The 22,863-nt window shown below is 44.4% G+C and overlaps 1 protein-coding gene across 1 annotated transcript; it reads left to right on the forward strand.

The window, feature by feature from the left end:
- The first annotated feature begins 666 nt into the window (after positions 1–666).
- On the forward strand, positions 667–16,054 carry LOC139240535 (probable G-protein coupled receptor 139). Its single transcript, XM_070869080.1, has 3 exons — positions 667–826; positions 12,335–12,490; positions 15,159–16,054. The coding sequence occupies exons 1-3, from the start codon at positions 667–669 to the stop codon at positions 16,052–16,054; spliced, it is 1,212 nt and encodes a 403-aa protein (XP_070725181.1).
- The last annotated feature ends 6,809 nt before the right edge of the window (positions 16,055–22,863 follow it).

Raw genomic sequence — 22,863 nt, forward strand, 5'->3', positions numbered from 1 at the left:
TATCCCATAGACCGAACATAATTGGCGACCGTGCCAATACTGGGAATAATTAAATCTTTCATTGTCTGATTTGTTGACTGTCATCTCTAGTCAGACAGTCCCATACAGAGCAGATTCTGGAATATGGAGTATCTGGGCGAATATTTAGATGCACATTCGACGTAGCATGTTGGGATAACTATGAGGGTTAGTAATCTCACGGGAGTTAGATCCATGAATGAGTTAGACTGGATCCTGGGTACCGAAAAAACCAAGGTTCCTCTGTTACAATGGATGGTTTTCAAGCCTGGGATTCCATCCGAATCTAATCAGCATCACACAAAGGAGAGCAGCGCCGGAGAGGCGAGCGTGGGGAGGCCTATAAAGGCCCAACGTCGGCGGGAGGCGGCAGTCTGAGCAGCGTCAGAGAGGCGAGCGTGTGGAGGCCTATAAAGGCCAGCTGGTGCTACTGCAGCAGGGTGAGAAGGCAAAAAAGAAGTCGAAAGGCATCGAAAGGTGACGTCACAGGCAAGGGGGTAAGTGATTGATTTGTGGTTGGTAAGTAGATTTTCTTTTTCTTTTGTTTATCAGTCAGTAACCGTTAGCATTGTTGTTGCCAATTTAAGTTTATGTAAGGGTTAAGTCATGGCAGGACAGCTTGGACACATGTTGTGCTCCTCCTGTACGATGTGCGAAGTCAGGGGTGCTTCAGGTGTCCGTGACGGCTACGTGTGCGGGAAGTGCATCTGCCTGCAGCTCCTGACGAACTGCATTGCGGCACTGCAGCTGCAGGTTGATGAATTCTGCAGCATCCACGAAGCTGAGAATGACGTGAATAGCAAGTTTAGTGAGTTGGTCTTACTGCAGTTGAAGGATTTAGAGCCAGATAGGGAATGGCTGACCAACCGGAAGAGCAGTGCAAGGAAGGTAGTGCAGGGGTCCCCTGCAGTCATCTCCCTGCAAAACAGATACACCGCTTTGGGTACTGTTGAGGGGGATGACTCATCAGGGGAGGGCAGCAGCAGCCAAGTTCATGGCACCGTGGGTGGCTCTGCTACATAGGAGGGCAAGAAAAAGAGTGGAAGAGCTATAGTGATAGGGGATTCAATTGTAAGAGGAATAGATAGACGTTTGTGCGGCCGCAACTGAGACTCCAGGATGGGATGTTGCCTCCCTGGTGCAAGGGTCAAGGATGTCTCGGAGCGGGTGCAGGGCATTCTGAAAAGGAAGGGTGAGCAGCCAGTTGTTGTGATGCATATAGGTACCAACGATATCGGTAAAAAACGGGATGAGGTTCGACAAGACGAATTTAGGGAGATAGGAGCTAAATTAAAAAGTTGGACCTCAAAAGTAGTAATCTCAGGATTGCTACCAGTGCCACGTGCTAGTCAGAGTAGGAATCGCAGGATAGCTCAGATGAATACATGGCTTGAGGAGTGGTGCACAAGGGAGGGATTCGATTTCCTGTGACATTGGAACCGGTTCTGGGGGAGGTGGGACCAGTACAAACCGGACGGTCTGCACCTGGGCAGGACCAGAATCAATGTCCGAGCGGGGTTGTTTGCTCGTGCTCTTGGGGAAGAGTTAAACTGATATCGCAGGGGGATGGAAACCTATGCAGGGAGAGCGGATGAAGTAGAATGGGGGCAGAAGCAATAGATAGAAGGAAGAAAATGAAACTGGAGGGCAAAGGGAAAAAGCAAAAAGGGCAACATTACAGAAAATTTCTAAAGGGCCAAAGTGTGTTCGATAGACAAGACTGAAGACTCTGTGACTCAATCCGAGGAGTATTCGGAAAAAGGTGGACGAATTAACTGCGTAGATAGCAGTTAATGGGTATGATATAATTGGCATCACAGAGATATGGCTCCAGGGTGACCTCGGCTAGGAGCTCAACATCAAGGGGTATTAAGCATTTCGGAAGGATAGACAGAAAGGAAAAGGAGGCGGAGTGGCATTGCTGGTTAAAGAGGAAATTAATGCAATCGTAAGGAAGGACATTGGCTTGGATGATGTGGAATCGGTATGGGTGGAGCTAGGTAATACCAAGGGGAAGCAAACGCGAGTGGGAGTTGTGTACAGAACACAAAACAGTCGTAGCAAGGTTTGGGACAGCATCAAACAAGAAATTAGGGATGCATGGAATAAAGGTACAGCAATTATCATGGGTGACTTTAATCTACATATTTATTGGGCGTACTAAATTGGGAGCACTGTGGTGGGGGAGGATTTCCTGGAATGTATTAGGGATTGTTTTCGAGACCAATATGTCAAGGAACCAACTCGGGAGCTGCCATCCTACACTGTGTGATGTGTAATAAGAAAGGACTAATTAGCAATCTTGTTGTGCGAGGCCCCTTCGGGAAGAGTGACCTTAACATGTTGGAATTCATTATTAAGATGGAGGGTGACACAGTTAATTCAGAAACTAGGGTCCTGAACTTAAGGAAAGGTAACTTCGATGGTTTGAGGCGTGAATTGGCTAGAATAGACTGGCAAATGATATTTAAAGGCTTGCCGGTGGACAGGCAATGGCAAACATTTAAATATCACAGGGATGAACTTCAACAATTGTACATCCCTGTCTGGAGTAAAATAAAATGTAGAAGGTGGCTCAACCGTGGCTAACAAGGAAAATTAAGGATAGTGTTAATTCCAAGGAAGAGGCATATAAATTGGCCAGAAAAAGCAACAAACCTGAGAACTGGGAGAAATTTAGAATTCAGCACAGGAGGACAAAGGGTTTAATTAAGAGGTGGATAATAGAATACGAGAAGAAGCTTGCCAGGATAAAATAATTGCAAAAGCTTCTGCAGATAAGTGAAGAGAAAAAGCTTAGTGAAGACAAACGTCGGTCCCTTGCAGTCAGATTCAGGTGAATTTATAATGGGGAATAAAGAAATGGCAGACCAATTGAACAAATACTTGGTTCTCTCTTCACGAAGGAAGACACAAATAATCTTCAGGAAGTACGAGGGGTCCGAGTTTCCAGTGAGAAGGAGGAACTGAAGGATATCCTTATTCGGTGGGAAATTGTGTTCGGGAAATTGATGGGATTGAATGCCGATAAATCCCCGGGGACTGATAGTCTGCATCCAGAGTACTTAAGGAAGTGTCCCGAGAAATAGTTGATGCATGGGTGATCATTTTCCAACAGTCTATCAACTCTGGATCAGTTCCTATGGACTGGAGGGTAGCTAATGTAACACCACTTTATCAAAAGGGAAGGACTGAGAAAGCGGGTAATTAGAAACCGGTTAGCGTGACATCAGTAGTGCGGAAAATGTTGGAATCAGTTATTAAGGATGAAAAGCAGCGCATTTGGAGAGCAGTGACAGGATCAGTCCAAGTGAGCACGGATTTGTGAAGGGGAAATCATGCTTGAGAAATCTTCTGGAATTTTTTGAGAATGTAACTAGTAGAGTGGACAAGGGAGAACCAGTGGATGTGATGTATTTGGACTTGCAAAAGGCTTTTGTCAAGGAGCCACACAAGAGATTGGTGAGCAAAATTAAAGTACATGGTATTGGGGGTAATGTATTGAGGTGGAGAGAGAACTGGTTGGCAGACACGAAGGAGAGAGTCGGGATAAACAAGTCATTTCCAGAATGGCAGGCAAGTGACTAGTGGATTGCCACGGGGCTCAGTGCTGGGATCTCAGCTCTTCACAATATACATCAATGATTTGGATGAATGAATTGAGTTTAATATCTCCAAGTTTGCAGATGACATTAAACTGGGTGGCAGTGTGAGCAGTGCGGGTTCCGCTAGGAGGTTGCAGTGTGACTTAGACAGGTTAGGTGAGTGGGAAAATGCATGGCAGATGCAGTATAATGTGGATAAATATGAAGTTATCCACTTTGGAGGCAAAAACGCGAAGTCAGAATATTAACTGAATGGCGGCAGATTAGGAAAAGGAGAGGTGCAATGAGACCTGGGCATCATGGTTCATCAGTCATTGAAAGTTGGCATACAGGTACAGCAGGCGGCGAAGAAGGCAAATGGTATGTTGGCCTTCATAGCTAGGGGATTTGAGTGGAGGAGCAGGGAGGTCTTACTGCAGTTGTACAGGGCCTTGGTGAGGACTCACCTGTGTTCAGTTTTGGTCTCCTAATCTGAGGAAGGACGCTCTTGCTATTGAGGGAGTGCAGTGAAGCTTCACCAAACTGATTCACGGTATAGCAGGATTGATATATGAGGAGAGACTAGATCAGCTGAGCCTTTAAACATTGGCGTTTAGAAGGATGAGAGGGGATCTCATAGAAACATATACGATTCTGACGAGACGGGACAGGTTAGATGCGGGTAGAATTTTCCCGATGTTGGGGAAGTCCAGAACCAGGGGACACAGTCTTAGGATTAGGGGTATGCCATTTAGGACTGAGATGAGGAGAAACTTCTTCACTCAGAGAGTAGTTAACCTGTGGAATGCCCTGCCGCAGAAAGTTGTTGATGCCACTTCATTGGATATATTCAAGAAGGAATTAGATATGGCCCTTACGGCTAAGGGGATCAACGGGTATGGAGAGAAAGCAGGAAAGGGGTACTGAGGGAATGATCAGCCATGATCTTATTGAATGGAGGTGCAGGCTCGAAGGGCCGAATGGCCTACTCCTGCACCTATTTTCAATATTTTCTATGTTTCTATGTGAAAGATTGGAGGAAAAGATTTGGGTGAAAACTTGCGTAAGAGTGATCACCGTGTGATAAGGTTTACATTCATAGTGGAGAAGAGTAAGGAACAATCTCGAGCAGGCATTTTAAATTGTAAGAGGGAAAACTTCAATGGGAGGAGAGCTGATCTAGCCAAGGTAAAATGAAACCAATGATTGGGAGGATCCTCTGTAACAGGACAATGGGTGATCTTTCCGGAGTAGATGTATCAGGTACAGACTAGGGACATTCCAACACGAGGTAACGAAAACTGAACCAAAAACATGGCTCCTTGGATCACGAGGGAGATAGAGAATATGATTCAACAAAAAAGAGGGTGTATGATGCATGTCAGTAGAATTCTTCAAGTGAGAATCAGCCCAAATGCCATAGGTTTACTATGGGAACTGGAGAGGAAAGTAAGCCTGTCAAGGTGATACTATGAGAATAGAATGGCAGTAAACATAAAGGTGAACCCAATATCTTCTGCTAGCAGGGAAATAATAACCGGGTAGTAAGCGATGGGGCGGAGTTTATAAGAGCAAAGAAGGTGACATATGCTTAGAGGTACAGGGCAATGCTGGAATACTTAATTAATATTTATATCAGTGTTTACAAAGGAAGAGGATGCTGGCAAAATATGGGCAAAAGTGGAGATTGTGGAGGCAATGGATGGTGTGATAATTGATAGGCAGGAGTACTGTAAATAATGTGTATATTCAGAATGGATAAGTGGCCTGGTCCAGATGACTTTCATTCCAAGTTTCTCGGTGAAGCGGGGCTGGAGATAGCGGAAGGGATTGGCATAATTTTGCAATCTACCCTCGATGCGGGTGAGGTGCCAGAATGTTGGAAATGGCAAATGTGACATCTTTGTTCAAGAAATGGTGCAAGACATTCTTGGTAATTACAGGCCGGTCAGTATAACATCAGTGGCGGGTAAGGTTTTAGAAACAATAATGAGGGAATACATTAACAATCACTTTGGAAAGATGTAAGCTAATTAAGTACAGCCAGGACTGATTTGTGAAAGGCAGATCGTGTTTGACTGAACAAATTGATTTTTTCAATTAAGTAACAGAGAAGGTTGATGAAGTAAATTCACAGGGTTTTGTCTGTATGGCTTTGACGAAAGCGTTGTATAAAGTATCACATAAAAGTCTGGTTAACATAATTGAGGCTCTCGGAATAGGACGGCCCGTTTCAACTTGGATAAGAAATTGGCTTAAGGACAGAAAACAGCGAGTCATTGTAAGTGGTTGTTTTTCAGTCCACCATCAACAGCCTGCTGGTCGCCATTGACAAGAGACTTAACTGTTCCAGCCACGTTTATAATTTGGCTACAAGAGCAGGCCAGATGCTAGGTATTCTGTGGCGAGAGGCACACATACTGACTCCCCAAATCCTTTCCATTGTGTACAAGGCAGATGTCAGGAGTGTGGTGGAACAAGCTCCCCTTGCGTGGATAAGTGCAGCTTCAACAACACTCAGGAAACTGGCTTCAATATTCACAATATATAGTTGGAAAAAATGTTAGCTGATCCAGCACTGGATGTGGGACATCTGATCATTTGGAGACATTGGAGGGTGGAGAGCGCTGGTGGTGATGTAAATCTGGATGTCACCATTGTGCATGTGGAATCTGACGCTGTGTTTCCGGATGATGTCGCCAGGGTGCAACAGGTTGATGAATATAGGAGGGGGCCAAAGGTTGCTCCTTGGGAGACACCAGAGTTAATAGTGCCACAGCGGGATGAAAAGCTATTCCAGGCGATTCTGTTGCTACTACACGTTAGATGAAAATCGAACGAGGGGATTGCAGTCACATCCAGCTGGAAGGCGGTGGAGACGTGTTGGAAGAGGATGTAGTGTTCAACACGGCAACTCCTGCAACTAAGTTGAGAAGGACGGCGCGGGACAGTTTACCTTTTGTCACAGTCGCATAGGACGTTATGTGTCACTGTTGCAAGAATCTTTTCGGGACTATGGCAGGGGCGCAAACCTGATTGGACGGATTTAACCTTTGCGTTCCAGTAAAGATGGGCCGGGATTTGGGAGCCGACAACACTTTCAAGGGCTTTGGAGAGAAAAAGGAGGTTGGAGGTGTGGCAGTAGTTTTCACGGTGGAGCAAATGCACAAAAAGAATGGAACTTTTATATTTTAACAAAGAGCATTCTTTGGACTGATAGCGTCACTTGCGGGTAATGGCAACTAGCGATGTTTGGTGTTCATTGAACTTCACGATAAATAAACCGACGATTCATTTCATTGTTGGATATTTTATTCACAGTGTGTAGAACAACCGTGGCAGTTAATCGAAGCTGAGAATACCATCAATGAAATTATTATCCATTAGTGCACGAGGCTGCTGTGTTCTTGGTCAAGCTACTGACCCTTAAATATTCACACACTGTGATTGTATCTGTTTCAGCTCTGTTATCTGCGTGGTACAGCTGCCCGCTGCTCCTGGGTCTCAGGGTCTGTTTCGCGCTTTGGGCTTTTACTGATATTGTGAATGTTTAAAAATGTATAGAGACATTGAAGTTGAGAACGTGGGAATTTTATAGGGACAGTATAAGCTAACAAAGAATGCATGGAGGTATAGCCATGACATCTCAGACTCAAGACTGCGAAATGTTACAACACAAACACATATTGAAACAAAACCCTCAGCTTGCAGAAAAACCTCAAGGACTTATTAAATCATGTTATGAACCTGAAACATTAACAGAAGGTCTTTGTTTAAAATCAGACCATACTTATGAGTGGACAAAGGGAAAGAGGGATCAAAAGGGACAGGCTGGACTAGGGTGTCACTCTAGCCCGATCTTGTTATCTTTTGCTGAAAATGTATAACTGTCGTCCCTTTACAATGTAACATCACTTTGTCCATAGGAAGTGGGTACGTTCTATCAGAGTTGCATCCCTTCTGTCTGATAAAATCCCCGATCGGGATTTGCTTTTTAAATAAACGTTTGCTTTGTTTAAAGCACAAACGGTATTCGTTTCAGTAATTTTGCTGAACCAGATTGAGGTAAAAGAATCCAGAAATCAACGATATAAATGTGTGAGTCCCGGGTTCCTGCCCCATTCCCTGCACTTCCACCTCACTCAGTCATTTTGTCCTGCCCTCTGGAAATCTCTGACACTCAACCGCCCTTCAAACCCACATCACAACATAAAATTATACCGCAGCTTCAGGCTCTACCCACTTTTAACCGAATCCTGCCACCCAATCCTTCTCCTTTCTCGCTCGGGGCCCACCCTTTCTCTCCTTGTGTAAGCTCCGAGCAGTTTCCCTGAGGTTTGTGCCACAGGTGTGAGGGGATTGAGTTAGCTTCCTTCACTCATTTTTTTCTCTGGAAATCAAATCGATAGAACGTTTGATACGGTCTTAACATTGTCTTTCTTTGCTCAGCGGTTTGTGTCACTTCTTAAATTTGATATGTTTACTGAAATAATTTAATGAGACTTACAACAGTGCTTTGGCCGGTAATCGAACCCGAATATCCGGACCAGGGGCCGACAGTTCTATTTCTCAATGCCAAGACTCACACTGTCAAGCCCATTTTCTTTTCAATTTTCACTTAATTTTCTGTGCTTTTCGTTACACAAGGAGCAACTTCATAAAACACAAAGCAAAACACCGCAGAAGCTGAGAATGGAATTATTTAGAACATTCTGGAAACACTCTGGAGGTCCAGGGGTCACAGTCTAAGAATAAGGGGTAAGCCTTTATGACTGAGATGAGGAGAAACTTCTTCACTCAGAGAATGGTTAACCTGTTGAATTCTCTACCGCAGAAATTTGTTGATGCCATTTTTTTGGATATATTCATACGGGAGTTAGATATGGCCCTTATGGCAAAATGATCAGTGGGTATGGAGAGAAAGCAGGAAAAGGGCTCTGAAGTTGCATGATCAGCCATGGTCATATTGAATGGTGATGCAGGCTCGAAGGGCCGAATGGCCTGCTCCTGCACCTATTTTCTATGTGTCTATGTTTACATGACCATTTGTGGAGACGGGGACACAGGTGTAAACTTTCAGCTCGAAGAGCCAAATATTGCAGATACTTTTATTTAAATTATTTTTCCATGTGCTGATCCCTTTGAATTTCCCAACAAACTTTACAGTTTATAAGTTGCCCATAGGCAATAAAAAGTTAATGAAATACCCTCAGCCTGGAAAGTCTCATAAAGCGTTCAACACAGCAACGACGCGGATATGACTCAAAACCTCACATGGTGAACAAGGGATCAGTAGTCTATCATCTTATTTTGTTCAATTTGGATTCATTCTACATTAACTACATTTACAAATTGTCATCATTACATTGTATCATCCAAATACATTCAGCCACGCAGCACAATCATTCCTCAACCACTTATTAACCACAAAACCTGAAGTTTAATATGTCTCTTATGACATTTACCAATCTATTGTACATTAGCCACTGATCATTATCTATTACTTAAACTTCCTCTCCGAACAGAACACCCACAGAGTCTTCTAATGTATATATTTAAAATAATCGTTCATGTTTATTTTCTTCCGCTTCTCAAAAAGGACACCTTTCTTTGCACAATCTCTAATCTAGCCAAACTGATCATTAAATTTATCGCCGCTTTGCTAGACTCGGGCAGACCCTCCTGCTATCTCCATCTCAAAATATAATACATGGGATTCCCATTCCCATTCTACGGTACCCCACCCAGCAAGGAAACCTCACACAACTGTCGAACATATTATCAGAATCACTTAACTGAGGACATATCAGCAGTAAATGGGACAGTCACATCCCGTGTCCCATAGCACTGGGCAAGTTGCCACCTCCACTCGCCCAATCTTACATACAGCAATCATGGTAAAATCCGGGTATGAACCAATTTAAAATCCATTTCAATTCACTCTGGATATTTAAAGTTCACCCACACCCCTTTCTAAATCGTGCTGTAGTCCAGCTGTGGGGATTTATTCTTCCAAAACTCCTGATCAGCTGAGGCCTTGAAACTTCATTGTGTAAAAATCCCAAAGAAACCATGAGTGTTGCAGTTGTCTAATTGGACCGACTCCTCTGCTCTCTCCAGCAGAAAGCTTGGAAATGCAGAACGCATTTGACGTCCTCTGGAGATTTTCACGTTTATTTCTTTCATCGAATGCTGTGGCATTGCCCACACAATCTTCTGATTCATTTTCCCAATTGAGTTTTCCTCTACCTCCTTATCCTCCTCCCAAACCATATTTCTCAAGACCGCTTCTGGCAACTAACCTGGAATCACCTCGTAATCCACGAGTATAATAACAGATTTCATAAAAGCTTTATTAAATAATACCTCTTCTTCTTCTTAGTCAATCCCTCGGAGTCGAGTATGACTTGTTTCCAAATTAAAGATGATTTATTACGTGACTGATGAGTGCGATGTGGAATCTCCAGTTTCTATCACAGATGGGGCAGAAGGTGTTTGAAGGGACGCTGGAAGAAGGGACGGGTGGGTGGTGTGTTTGGGTTGTCATGCACTCCTTCCAATGCTTGAGCTTGGTTTCTGCTTGCTCCCGGCGAAGAGACTCAGAGTGTTCCGCACCTTCCCAGATGCTTCTCCTCCACTTTGAGCGTTCTTGGGCCAGGGATTCCAAGGTGTCGGTGGGGAAGTTACACATTTTCAACATGGTCCATGAAGCATTTCCTCTGCCCATCTGTGGTTCGCTTGCCGTGTCGCAGCTCCGTGTAGGGTGCTTGTTTTGGAAGTCTCGTCTCGGGCATGCAGTCGATGTGGCCTGTCCATCGGAGCTCATCGAACGTGGTCAATGCCTCGATGCTAGGGATGTTAGCCCGAGAGAGAACACTGACATTGGTGCTCATATCCTGCCAATGGATTTGCAGGATCTTGCGGAGCAAGATTTGGTGGATTTTCTCTGATGTTGTGAGATGCCTGCTATACATCGTCCATGTCTCTGAAAAATAAAGCACGGCGGGTATTACTGTGCCCAGTATACCATGAGCGTGGTGCCGGGTTTGACATCCTGGTCTTCAAATGCGCTCTTACTCAGGCGAACGAAGCCTGCGCTGGTGCACTGAAGGCGGTGTTTGACCACCATTGAAGTCTACCCTTGTTGGCAATAGGCTCCCGAGGTATGGCAAATGGTCCACGTTGTCCAAGTGGATTTTGATAATCTGGGGGAAGTACTGTGTGGCGGTTTGCAGGTTGGTGAGGACCTTTGTATTACGGATGTTTAGTATAAGGCACATGCTCTCCTATGCTTCTGTGAAGGTGTTGACGATGGTTTCGATTTCGGCCTTCTCTCGAAGTAATCGAAGTTAATTCTTATCTCTCTTCTTTGACTGTGGATACGCCCACGATGAACTCTTGATAGCTGTTGAAATATAATCAGTTAAAATTCCCTATTCTACTTCTTCATTATTATGTTTTGCTGGATTGCAGGTTAACATGAAGTTTGCTAGTCCACAATTGTATTGCTTTAGTTTAATTTCACCTCTTTCAATTAGTGGAAGTAATCATCTTGTACCGAGGTTTTATTTACAGTTAAAAGTCTAATTGTCTTCAAAATCCATTGGGTTCATCATCAACTAAAACTTTATGACAGAGGCCTACGTCCAGTCTCTGTGGTTGGAAGAAATTCTCCGCATTTCCGGTTTTTGGGGTATATCCCAGGGTTTCGGTTGTCTCTCAATGCAGAAGATCCACGGAGTTAGCAGACAGGTGGACATGCGTATGTGAGGAGGAGATATGAGGAATGGGTAGCATTATCTACTGTAAGGACAGGAATCATATTATTCTCAGTCCTACTTTGTAAACTGCTGCTTAAATATTTTAAGGCATTAATTCTTGCCTATGCTAAATAAAGGCATATAATTACACCGAATATGGTGTCAATGTTGAACAATTGAACAGACAGACCCTAAAACGACAACAATGGGCGGTCCTTGAAGTGAAGGTCGGTCTTATTATTTACTGGTCAAATCCTGACGTGATGGTGGACCTTATTTAAACGGGCAGTCCGACTGGTGATGAAGGACCTTCTCGTTAACTGGTCAATAACTGAGATGATGGTGGATCTTATTGAAACGGGCAGTCAGATTGGTGATCAACGGCATCCTCTTTAGGATGAGCCTTGAGGTGATGATGGGCTTTCTATTTAAATGGGAGAGACTTGAGGTGATGATGGAAATGTTCTTTCACCGGGCAGTTCATGGGCTGATGGTGGGCCTTCTTTACCAGGAAGGCTTTGATGTGCAAGTGGCTCTATTTATAAATGTGCATTTAACATGTGCACCAGTAAGGTAGTTGGTATATGAGAGATTGTAGGAAATGAATTCAAAATAGCAGAACCTTTGTCTCATTGACACGATGAGCTCGGGTAGGACATGAGGGTAAATATTTGAAAATCTAGCGAAGGATCATAATTCAGAGCTAGAGCAGGCGATGTTTTCCTTGATGGGGATGGAGAAGGATATGAGCCAAAAACAGGTCTATCGATAATTTCAGTATCAGTGAGAAACAATTCCATCACTTCTTCGTAGTTGATCATTGACTGTAATTAATATCAGACACCATAGATTAATTAAATGTGTTTGTTCGGTGACTGTAATTAATGTGACTCTCCATGGACCATAATTGTATCACTGGAGAGGTTATCGCTTCTATTAATGCAGCAAACATCTCGATGTGTTATACCACAGTCTCGCAGAGAGCATCATCTCCGGCACTCACTGTCACCAGCGGCTCTACCGAGAGGAGAATAATGTATTTAAGAATCAATGAGTTTATAATACTAACGTTCGTTTTTGAGATAGAAATGATATACTACCCCATTCTGGCTGTGGTCGGGGTCACTGGTAAGTCACTATGTCCGGCTACTCATGTTGTAGATCATGTTTAACTGTGTGACTGCATTATCTCATTGCTATCACAATATCCAAAAACGAATTGAACCAACAGATTCTCACTGGCTCTGGGGCTGATAATGTTCTGTGATTCCCCAATGTGACAATGTCACATTCACCCGTTGAATGGCCTGAGTGCAGTGAAGAGCAAATATCACCTTTTCATCTTTTCTCCATGTGATTGGGTCAGATAGAAATCTGAATCTTTTGTTAATTTCCAACAAAAGCAATCTCACTGGATGATTCTCTTATAGTCTGTGTCTGTAAAGCGTATTCTATTCAATCGGACAGATGTGTTCATGGGTTTCCAGAATCAATCAGCGTGCTCTGGGAACAGTGAATTATACCAAGTGGGGGAATCCAGTCCTGGCAGAAAGCTCACAAACACACCGTGAATATTCAACAATGTCCGTCCAGGTTCAGTCTGACGTCTCCATTTGTAAAATATCTTTCCCAGCATAAGTCAGTGTTCTGGGAGGTTAGGCTGGGAGTACAAATTCATTCGTGATTGAATGTATCTCCAGTTATAGATCAATGGATTGATTTCCGATCGTATCTGTGAACAAGAAATCTCCCACCTCATGTCCATCAAGCACAGTTCAGGAGAATCTCTCAATGAGAACTCTTCTGGCTCTGCCCCATCTCTTGCTCTGCTTCCGTGCAACTGATTCTTGTTGATTGTCACTGGAGAACAATGAGCGGTGAGTTCACTTTATTGATGCCAATTCACTGCGTCAATTGAAGTTCCCTCAAATCTCAACCACAGATACAGAACTCTGTTTTAGCGCTGATCTTGTTAGATTCAGATATTTAATTAAATCTCAACCACAGATGTAGAACTCCGGGTAAACAAATCACATAATTGGATGCAGAGATTTTAACACACCACAAGGTGCTAAATTTAATCTATGTTATATTAAACACAATCACAAAAATGTCTAATCACACAGCAGCGGACAGTTTGAACTTTGTGCGATTAGAATTAGCTGCAAGTTATACACCACCGCCCATTGCCTTCACATTAATGCGGCATGTAGAAAGCTGGATTGGTTTCACATTGCCCATTTTATTCCAGCGCAGATAGATATAAATCGACCGAGCATCTGGGGTGAGAAGGAAACGTCAGGTGCGGGCAATCCTCAAAAGAGGACTGGTCACAGCATTAGAACATTTATAGTCGAGATTATTTGAAACCATTTGGAGGATCAGTGAGTTGAAAGTCGTCTAAAATGTTATTTAATAATGTGTTATTTTCACGGGATGCAATATGTCAGATTTAAGTGCATGTGGAAGCATTGCTCTGTTTTATTACATGCTTTCACACCAGATTAAAATGTTAAATATTTTTCTCGAACTAACTTCAAACAAAAGATCCTTTTTGTGCCCTGATACCGCGTAGGAATGTCTGAAGCATTTGGCTCAGAGGGAATCACAGTACCAGTTTAAACACAATAACCAAACTCGCTTTGCTCCCGTATATTTTGTTCATGCTCTTCCAGGGTCTATCTCAAGGGTCAATGATTCACTCTCTGCCGGTCACTGACTCACTCTCCCCTGGTCACTGACTCACTCTCCCCGGTCCCTGACTCACTCTCCCTGGTTACTGACTCACTCTCCCCGGTCACTGACTCACTCTCTCTGGTCACTGACTCACTCTCCCCTGGTAACTGACTCACTCTCCTTGGCTACTGATTCACTGTCCCCTGGTCACTGACTCACTCTCCCCGGTCACTGACTCACTCTCCCTGGTCACTGACTCACTCTCACTGGTTACTGATTCACTCTCTCCTGGTCACTGACTCACTCTCCCCTGGTCACTGACTCACTCTCCCCGGTCACTGACTCACTCTCCCTGGTTACTGACTCACTCTTCCCGGTCACTGACTCACTCTCCCTGGTCACTGATTCACTCTCCCCTGGTAACTGACTCACTCTCCTTGGCTACTGATTCACTTCCCCTGGTCACTGACTCACTGTCCCCGGTCACTGACTCACTCTCCCTAGTCACTGACTCACTCTCACTGGTTACTGATTCACTCTCTCCTGGTCACTGACTTACTCTCCCCGGTTACTGACTCACTCTTCCCGGTCAGTGACTCACTCTCCCTCGTAACTGATTCATTCTCCCCCGGTCACTTACTCACTCTCACCGGACGCACTCATGTAATTTCTGCCGCTGAATTACGGCCCATAATGACCGACCAAGACATTTAAGCCGAAGTCCAATTACCCAAACTAACTCCTGTTTGCATGCAGACTGGGAACAGAATCCCAGAAGGTCGATGGTTCCAGGGTTCGTGCAACAGCAGGCAATGATTTAATAAACCTGGAGATGAGGGCTAATGCAATTTCAGTATTGATCTTCTGATTAGATGGCACACTACTCTTGCAATTTTAAATCCCATGCCCCGGTTCCATTTACCATTCTTTGCTGATTGGTGAGTTGCACAGTTTGCATTGTACATCCCGTTTCCAGCAGAAAGCCCTTTCTCTGGAACTTTATTAAATTCCATCACTGGCAGCAGTAATAAATGTAGAAATGTTACTCCAACCCCTTCAACCCGCTGAATTCATTTTCGTCCTGTTGTGTTAATTTCCTTTTGATGTCCCTTCCTCACAGCTAACTCAATGACGATTGTGATCCTGTCTCGGGGAAAGTGCGGTCTCTCCAAATGCGTCACTCGCTACTTGGTGGCCATGGCAGCGGCGGATCTAATGGTTGTTATCACTGACCTGATATTGAGGCAGATTCCAATTGTTTATCGTCTGTATTTTGTGCGAGAAATCCGCGTGTGTAATATCCACGCCGTCCTGCTTTATGTAGCCACAGACTGTTCTGTCTGGTTCACCGTCACTTTCAGCTTTGATCGATTCGTGGCAATTTGTTGCCAGAAGTTGAAAACTAAGTATTGCACTGAGAAAACCGCGGCTGTGGTTCTTGGAGCAGTGACTGTGCTGAGCTGTTTAAAGAACATTTTCTGGTACTTTATGTATTTACCTTGGTACAGGTTAGCCAATACCCCCTGGTTCTGTTACGTGAGTGTTCTTGTTATGATTTCACGTTTGTGGGGAACACTCGAGCTTCTTCATTCTATTCTAACCCCTTGCATCCCATTTGTTCTGATTCTGCTCCTCAATGCTTTAACCATCAGACACATTTTAGTGGCCTGCAGAGTCCGCAGGAGACTCCGGAAACACAGCAGCGAGGGGATTGCCAGTGACATCGAGATGGAGCGACGAAGGAAATCCATCATTTTACTGCTCATTATTTCAGGCAATTTCATTCTGTTATGGGCTGTGTTTATGTTGTTTTCTATTTGGAACCGGTTGTCGTATTTACTTTCTGCTACTATACATCTACCTTTTTACATGAAAGAAATAGGATTTATGCTCCAGCTCCTGAGTTGCTGCACAAACACTTGTATTTATGCCGTGACCCAGAATAAGTTCAGAGAGCAGTTGAAGAATGTGGTGAAATGTCCGTATCTCCGAATTGTTAAAATCATTAAATGGTGAGACTGAATGTAGAAGATGCAGCATCAGAAATCAACATGATGTAAGGGAAGGAGCGAAGCAGGAGAAGGCCATGGTGAATATCCACGGTTTGTCATGGAGAAAACAAAATAAACTCAATATAGATGACATTGCGGCAGAAAGGAAACGTTATCTGATGTGGGGACGTCGAGGTTTAACACAATCACATATTACACAGAAGTAGTTAGCACGGGTTGACAGAATAGTATCACGTTACGAGGACATAATTAACCTGATAAAATACACAACACACCCGAATCTTTCAGGGATTTTGATCTAGATAGCATGAATATTCAAGACGATAAGTTTCGGACATGCGCTGAAATAGTTCGTAGGATTACATAGCACATAAGCAGATAATTCGGGCCATCGTGCATTTGCCAGCTCTTTGAAAAAGATATGCAATTAGTCCCACTCAGCTGGTCTTGCCCCATAGTTTTGATAATTTTACCTATCAAATATTTATCCAATTCCTTCGTGACTGTTGGTACTGAAGCCGGATTATCCACCCTTTCAGTCTCGTCATTCACGACAATAATTAGAGGTGTCCAAACAACTCTTTATTTCCCCATTAGATTTCTTGTCAAGAATTTAAATCTGTATCCACTGGTTAGCAAGCCTCCAGCCAATGGAAATAATATTCCTCGATCTACTGTGCCGAAACCATTCATGATTAAATCTATTTAAACCTTCTCGGACCTGTGAAGTAACAATTCCGCAAATTCTGACAGCCTCTTTTTAATTGTACCATTTAGTTCATATTGCTTCTCCTCATCTGCACCTACAATATGCTTCACTGCACAATTCTCTGCTTCAAATGTCTACTGCCATGTTTCTGTTGAAGTCACTAGCCTGACTATGTCCACCTGGATTCTGGTACGTTCCTCCCGTTTTACTACATTCGCAACTTTGTGACATTTGCAAACTTGGATATTATGTTCTGTGTACTCAGTTCCAGGACATTAATATATATCCCAAAGGAGCAGTGATCCCAACAGTGCTACCTGGCTGACACCATCGGGTACTTATCCGCTGTCTGAATAACAAAAGTTCGCCAATACTCTCTGCTTTCTGCTTCTCGGCTGATTCGTATCTCGGCAACCACTGTCCCTTTAATACCATGGGCTTCAATTTTGCCAGCAAATCTACTATGCGGCACTTCACCAAGTGTCGTTTGAAATTTCGTCAAATAAATTAATCAAGTTAGTCAAGCACGATTTGCCTTTGACAAATTATACTAGCATGAGCAGTTTAGGCCACATGTTTACAACACCAGCTGAATCCTTTGCAGGTGAAGAATTTTCGGTACCACTCGCAAGGACACTGCAATTAAAGAGTTGTATCAATTATTTGACAAATAAAGTGTATTAATCGGATACCTCAATCGTGAAACTTGAGTTAAGTGTAAGAATGATTGACAATCCCAGAGACCGAACATAATTGGCGACCGTGTCAATACTGGGAATAATTTATTCTTTCATTGTCTGACTTGTTGCCTACCATCTCTCGGCAGACACTCCCATACAGAGCAGATAATGGAATATGGAGTATCTGGGAGAATATATAGATGCACATTGGATGTAGCATGAGGGCAAGTAATCTCACGGGAAATACAGATCCATGAGTGAGTTCGTCCGGATCCTGGATAATAGAAAAAACAAGGTTCCTGTGTTACAAGGGATAGTTTTCAAGCCGGAGATTCTATCGGAATGTAATCAGCATCACAGAAAGCAGTGTGACAGATTGGAGGAAATGATTTGTGAGAAAACTTCGATAAGAGTGATCGTCGTATGATAAGATTGAAACTAATAATGGAAAGGATTAAGGAACAATCTAAAGCAGACATTTTCAATTGGAAGGTGGAAAACTTCAATGGGAGGAGAGCGTATCTAGCCAAGGTAAAATGAAACCAATGATTGGGAGGATCATCTGAAACAGGACAATGGTTGATCTTTCAGGAGTATCAGGTACAGGCTAGGGACATTCCAACACGAGGTAACGACAAGTGAATCAAAAATACGGCTTTTTGGAATGACGAGGGAGATTGAGAATATGATTCAACAAAAAAGAGGGTATATGATGCATGTCAGGAGAATTCTTCAAGTGAGAATCAGCTAAATGCCATATGTTACTCGTGGAACTGAAGAGGAAAGTGAGACTGTCAACTTGATACTATGAGAATAAAATGGCAATTAACATAAAAGTGAATCCAATATCTTCTACCAGCAGGGAAATAATAAGCGTGTAATAAGCGATGGGGTGGGGCTTATAAGAGCAAAGAAGGTGACATGTGCTTAGAGGTGCAGGGCAATGCTGGAATGCTTAATGAGTACTTTGTATCACAGTTTACTAAGGAAGAGGATGCTGACAAAATATCGGCAGAGGTGGAGATTATAGAGGTAATGGATGGTGTGATAATTGATAGGCAGAATGTACTGGAATGGCTGTATATAATTAGAATGGATAAGTGGCCTGCATCAGATGGCTTTCATACCAAGTTTGTAGGTAAAGCGGGGTTGGAGATAGCGGAAGGAATTGGCATGATCTTGCAATGTCCCCGAGATGCCGGGGTGGTGCCAGAATGTTGGAAATAGCAAATGTGACATCCTTTTTCAAGAAATGGTGTAAGTCAGTTTTGGTAATTACAGGCCAGTCAGTATAACATCAGTGGTGGGGAAGGTTTTAGAAACAATAATGAAGGAACACATTAACAATCACTTTGGAGAGATGTAAGTTAATGAAGGATAGCCAGTACTGATTTGTGAAAGGCAGATCGTTTTTGACTGCTCAAATAGATTTTTTAAAGTAAGTAACAGAGAAGGTTGATGAAGGAAATTCACTGGATTTTGTCTGTATGTCTAGAAGAAAGCGTTGGACAAATTATCACATAAAGGGTTGGACAACAAAATTGAGGCTCTAGGAATAGGAGGGCCCGTGTCAGCTTGGCTAAGCATTGGCTTAAGGACAGAAAACGGCGAGTCATTGTAAATGGTTGTTTTTCAGACCGCCTTCAACAGCCTGCTCGCCATTGTCAAGAGACTTAACTGTTCCAGCCACGTTTATAATGTGGCAACAAGAGCAGGGCAGGGGCTGGGTATTCTGTGCCGAGAGACGCACATACTGATTCCCCAAACACTTCCACCATTTACAAGGCCGATGTCAGGAGTGTGGTGGAATATGCTCACCTTGCATGGATGAGTGCAGCTCCAACAACAGTCAAGAAACTCTGTACCATCAGGGAAAAAGCAACGCCATTGACTGAAATTTCAACCAGTACAGTTAACATTCACTCCCTTCTCCACCTCTATAGATGCACTGCACCAACGCTTCAAAACCCGCTACCCCTACTGCCGAGAACTCCCGAGTGTTACTGAGGCCCAGTAAGGGTGAAAGGCGCAGGCTCCAGGCCAGACCTGCACTATGTAAGTTCATCTCAGGAGGGAAGCACCGATCACCATACAGACCAGAATTGGCCCAGGAAACATCCCCAGTCTGTGTTCAGTTATCTGATGTCACCTGTTGACGTATGAGCGCCATAGCACAGGGCAGTCCAAGTCTGCATTCCCGCACTGTGCTGGGATCGATTATCTCACCCAGTGTGATTCTGGGACCCTCAGAGAGAAGCAAAGGCCCAGGATACAAAACTGGCTTGTGGTGCATTAGCTGGTCTCACTTGGCAGGGTACTGAGCCACACAGAGCAGGTTGGGCCCGGGCTTCATTCCCGGCCTGTGGTACGTCAGATCATCTCAGGAGGTGTGCAACTGTGCCAATACAACACCAGAAATGTCCAGGCTTCATTGCTGGCCTGTGCTGTGTCAGCACATATCACGCGGCGTGGTACTGAGCCCAACACAGGGCAGTTTGAGCCCATGATCATTCCACGGCACGTGTTGTGTTAGCTGATATCTGTTGGTGTAGTACAAAGCCATAAACCTACAGGAAACGGCCAGGTTTTACCTCTGCTATATGCTGAACTCTCCGATCTCACCTATTGTCTGGGCATGAGCTGGGTAACTGTCAGATTATAAGTCGAAGGTCCAGGCTCTGTGCAGCAGCTGTCTGGGTTTGTGTTGCAGATCGCTGGGCTGTGCAAGATCTATTTGTGTGAGGGTTAGAGCTGTATGGGTCTTTATGTTATATCTTGGTCAGTGCAGTTTAGCTCTATGTTTGTGTTGGAGCAACCAGAGACTATGAAGAAGCTGAAAGGACGTCGAGCTGAAAAGTTCACTCTGTTCCTCTCGACTGAGATGTTACCTGATACACTGAGTATATATACACCATTTTCCGTTTTCGTTCAGATTTCCAGCATCTGCTTTATTTTGCTATTTTTCTACAAATAAGCTGTCAGGATCTGTAAAGGAGATGCCTGGCTCTGTGTAAATGCTACCTGGGTCTGTACAAATGCTGCCCGGGTCGATGTACGAGCGCACTCGCTGTGTATAGGAGCAATTTATGTTGCAGCTCAGTGTGTCAGGGCTGGAGCTGACTGCGTCGGTGCAAGTGTTGCCTGCGACTATTCAGCATGTGGTCCTGTCTGCGTAGGAGCATCTGCTTCGCTGCGGAATGTCTCGACCTGATCTGGAGCTCACTGGGTCAGTGTGGGAGCTGCCTGGATCTCTGTTGAAGCTTTGGATTCAGTGTAGTTGCTGTCGTTGCGAAGTGAGCTGTCTGGGTCTCCCAAAGAAGCTGATTAGGAACATGTAGGAACTATCTGCTCCTTTCTATAAACTGTTCACGCTCGGGTAGGAAATATTTATGTCAGTGTACTAACACTTGGGACTGCACATATACTCCCTGGGTCATGGTAGGAACTGTCTAGTTCTAACCTGGACCGAATGGATCTGTGTAGCAACTGCCTGTGTCTGTGAAAGTAGCTGCTTCCTTCCATGTAGGAGCTTCTGTGGCTTTGTTGGAGATGCATTGAACTGTGTAGGAGTTGTCTAGAGCTGTTTGTGGGATGTTTGGTTCTGTGTAGGTGATGCTGGGTCTGTGCACAAGCAGACTGTGACTGTGTCGGATCTTTGGGGGCCCGCGGAGGAGTGTTTGGGTCTGTGTAGTTGATCTCTGGGTCTGTGTAGGAACAGTAGCTGCCTGCATAAGAGTTGCCTGGCTCTGTGTAGGAGCATCCTGGGTCTGTTGGGTCAGAGTAGGAGCATTCTCATTATGTGTAGCGACTGTCTGAGACTGCGTTGGAGCTGTCTGAGCCTGTGTAGTCGCAGTGTCTTTTGGAGCTGTCTGGCTCTGCGTAAGAGCTTTCTGAATCTGAATAGGCTGAGTCTGGGTCTGTATAGAACAGTCTAGGTCTGTGTAGGCAGAGTCTGGGTCTGTATAGGGACAGTCTGGGTCTCTGTAGGCCGAGTCTGGGTCAGTGTAGCTACAGTGTGTGTCTGTGTGGGCAGAGTCTGGGTCAGTGTAGGCACAATCTGGATCTGTGTAGGCAGAGTCTGAGTCAGTGTAGGCACAGTCTGGGTCTGTGTGTGAACTGCCTGTTTCTGTGTAGGCAAAGTCTGGGTCAGGAAAGCAAAATTTGAGTCTGTGGTGGGAATATACTGCTTATCTGATTCTGATTGTTTCTGCCATCCATTGGTCTGTGCAGCAGTTGTCTGGCTCTACTCCGGAACTGCTTTGATCTTTATCGATCGGTAAACCTGTTTGTGTGTGCTGAGATTTGGTCAGTAGTTACAGTCTCCCCGTCCACTCCTGCACTGTGTGAGTAAGTTTTTCATGTTTACATTTACAGACTGGTGATCAGGGCGCTGGAGCATCAGTGAACCCGGGTGAGGCAGTGGATAATCTGCCCAGCCCCGGCCCCTAATGTGAGGATGTGAGGATGACATGATCGGGCCGATCGTGCTTGGGGCTATGAACTGACAGTAAACCCCTCTGATCCAAACAACACTGGCCAGAGTCGCATATTCCAAAGGTCGCTTCCGGGGCGGCTGTTCCCTCACATGCTGCCTCGATGTCTACTCAGTGCCGTTGCTGATAAACTGTCCAAATCTGAAGCCTCACACCAAACTAATCCACCAACTCTGCTGCTACATGCGATGGGCTCCTGGTGCTTCGATACATTAACTGAGTTCAATAACTGCCCGAGCGGCACTGTGTGGCAGTTCAGCAGACAGGTAGACAAGGCAGTCAGGGCAGTCTCGGTCTCAATCGCTTTGTTTATCACGAATGGCCAACACATGGTTTGATTGTGGGTACATCTTGAGTAGGCTTAGTTCCAGCATTGGTTCAGAGGTAGGATTCTCGCTTCCCGGTTATTGGCTCGAATATGCGAGAGGTCCCTTGTTCAAATCCGAGAAAAAGCGCTCCTGTACCCTCCATTTTTGAAAATTAACTGCCTTTGAATCTTAGAAACATAGAAACATAGAAATTTACAGCGCAGAAGGAGGCCATTTCGGCCCACCGTGTCTGCGCCGGTCGACAAAGAGCCGCACAGCCCTCGGTCAGCAGCCCTGAAGGTTACATACCAACCCATAAACAATAACGGAAAGGCAAAGAGCACCCAGCCGAACCAGTCCACTCCACACCACTGCAACACCTCTAATACTAAAACATCTACACTCCACCCCAACCGAAGCCATGTGAGCTCCTGGGAGATGCAAAAAACAGATAAAAACCCAGGCGAATTTCGGGAGAAAAAATCTGGGAAAATGCCTCTCTAACCCATCCGGGCGATCGAAATTGATCCAGGAGATCACCATGGTCGTATTATATTCCCTGCAGTACTTACCATTATATCTGCGCCGTCCAACAAAAGGTCATCCAGTCTAATCTCAATTAC

The sequence above is a fragment of the Pristiophorus japonicus genome, chromosome 32 (assembly GCF_044704955.1).
Source record: "Pristiophorus japonicus isolate sPriJap1 chromosome 32, sPriJap1.hap1, whole genome shotgun sequence".
NCBI lineage: Eukaryota > Metazoa > Chordata > Chondrichthyes > Pristiophoridae > Pristiophorus > Pristiophorus japonicus.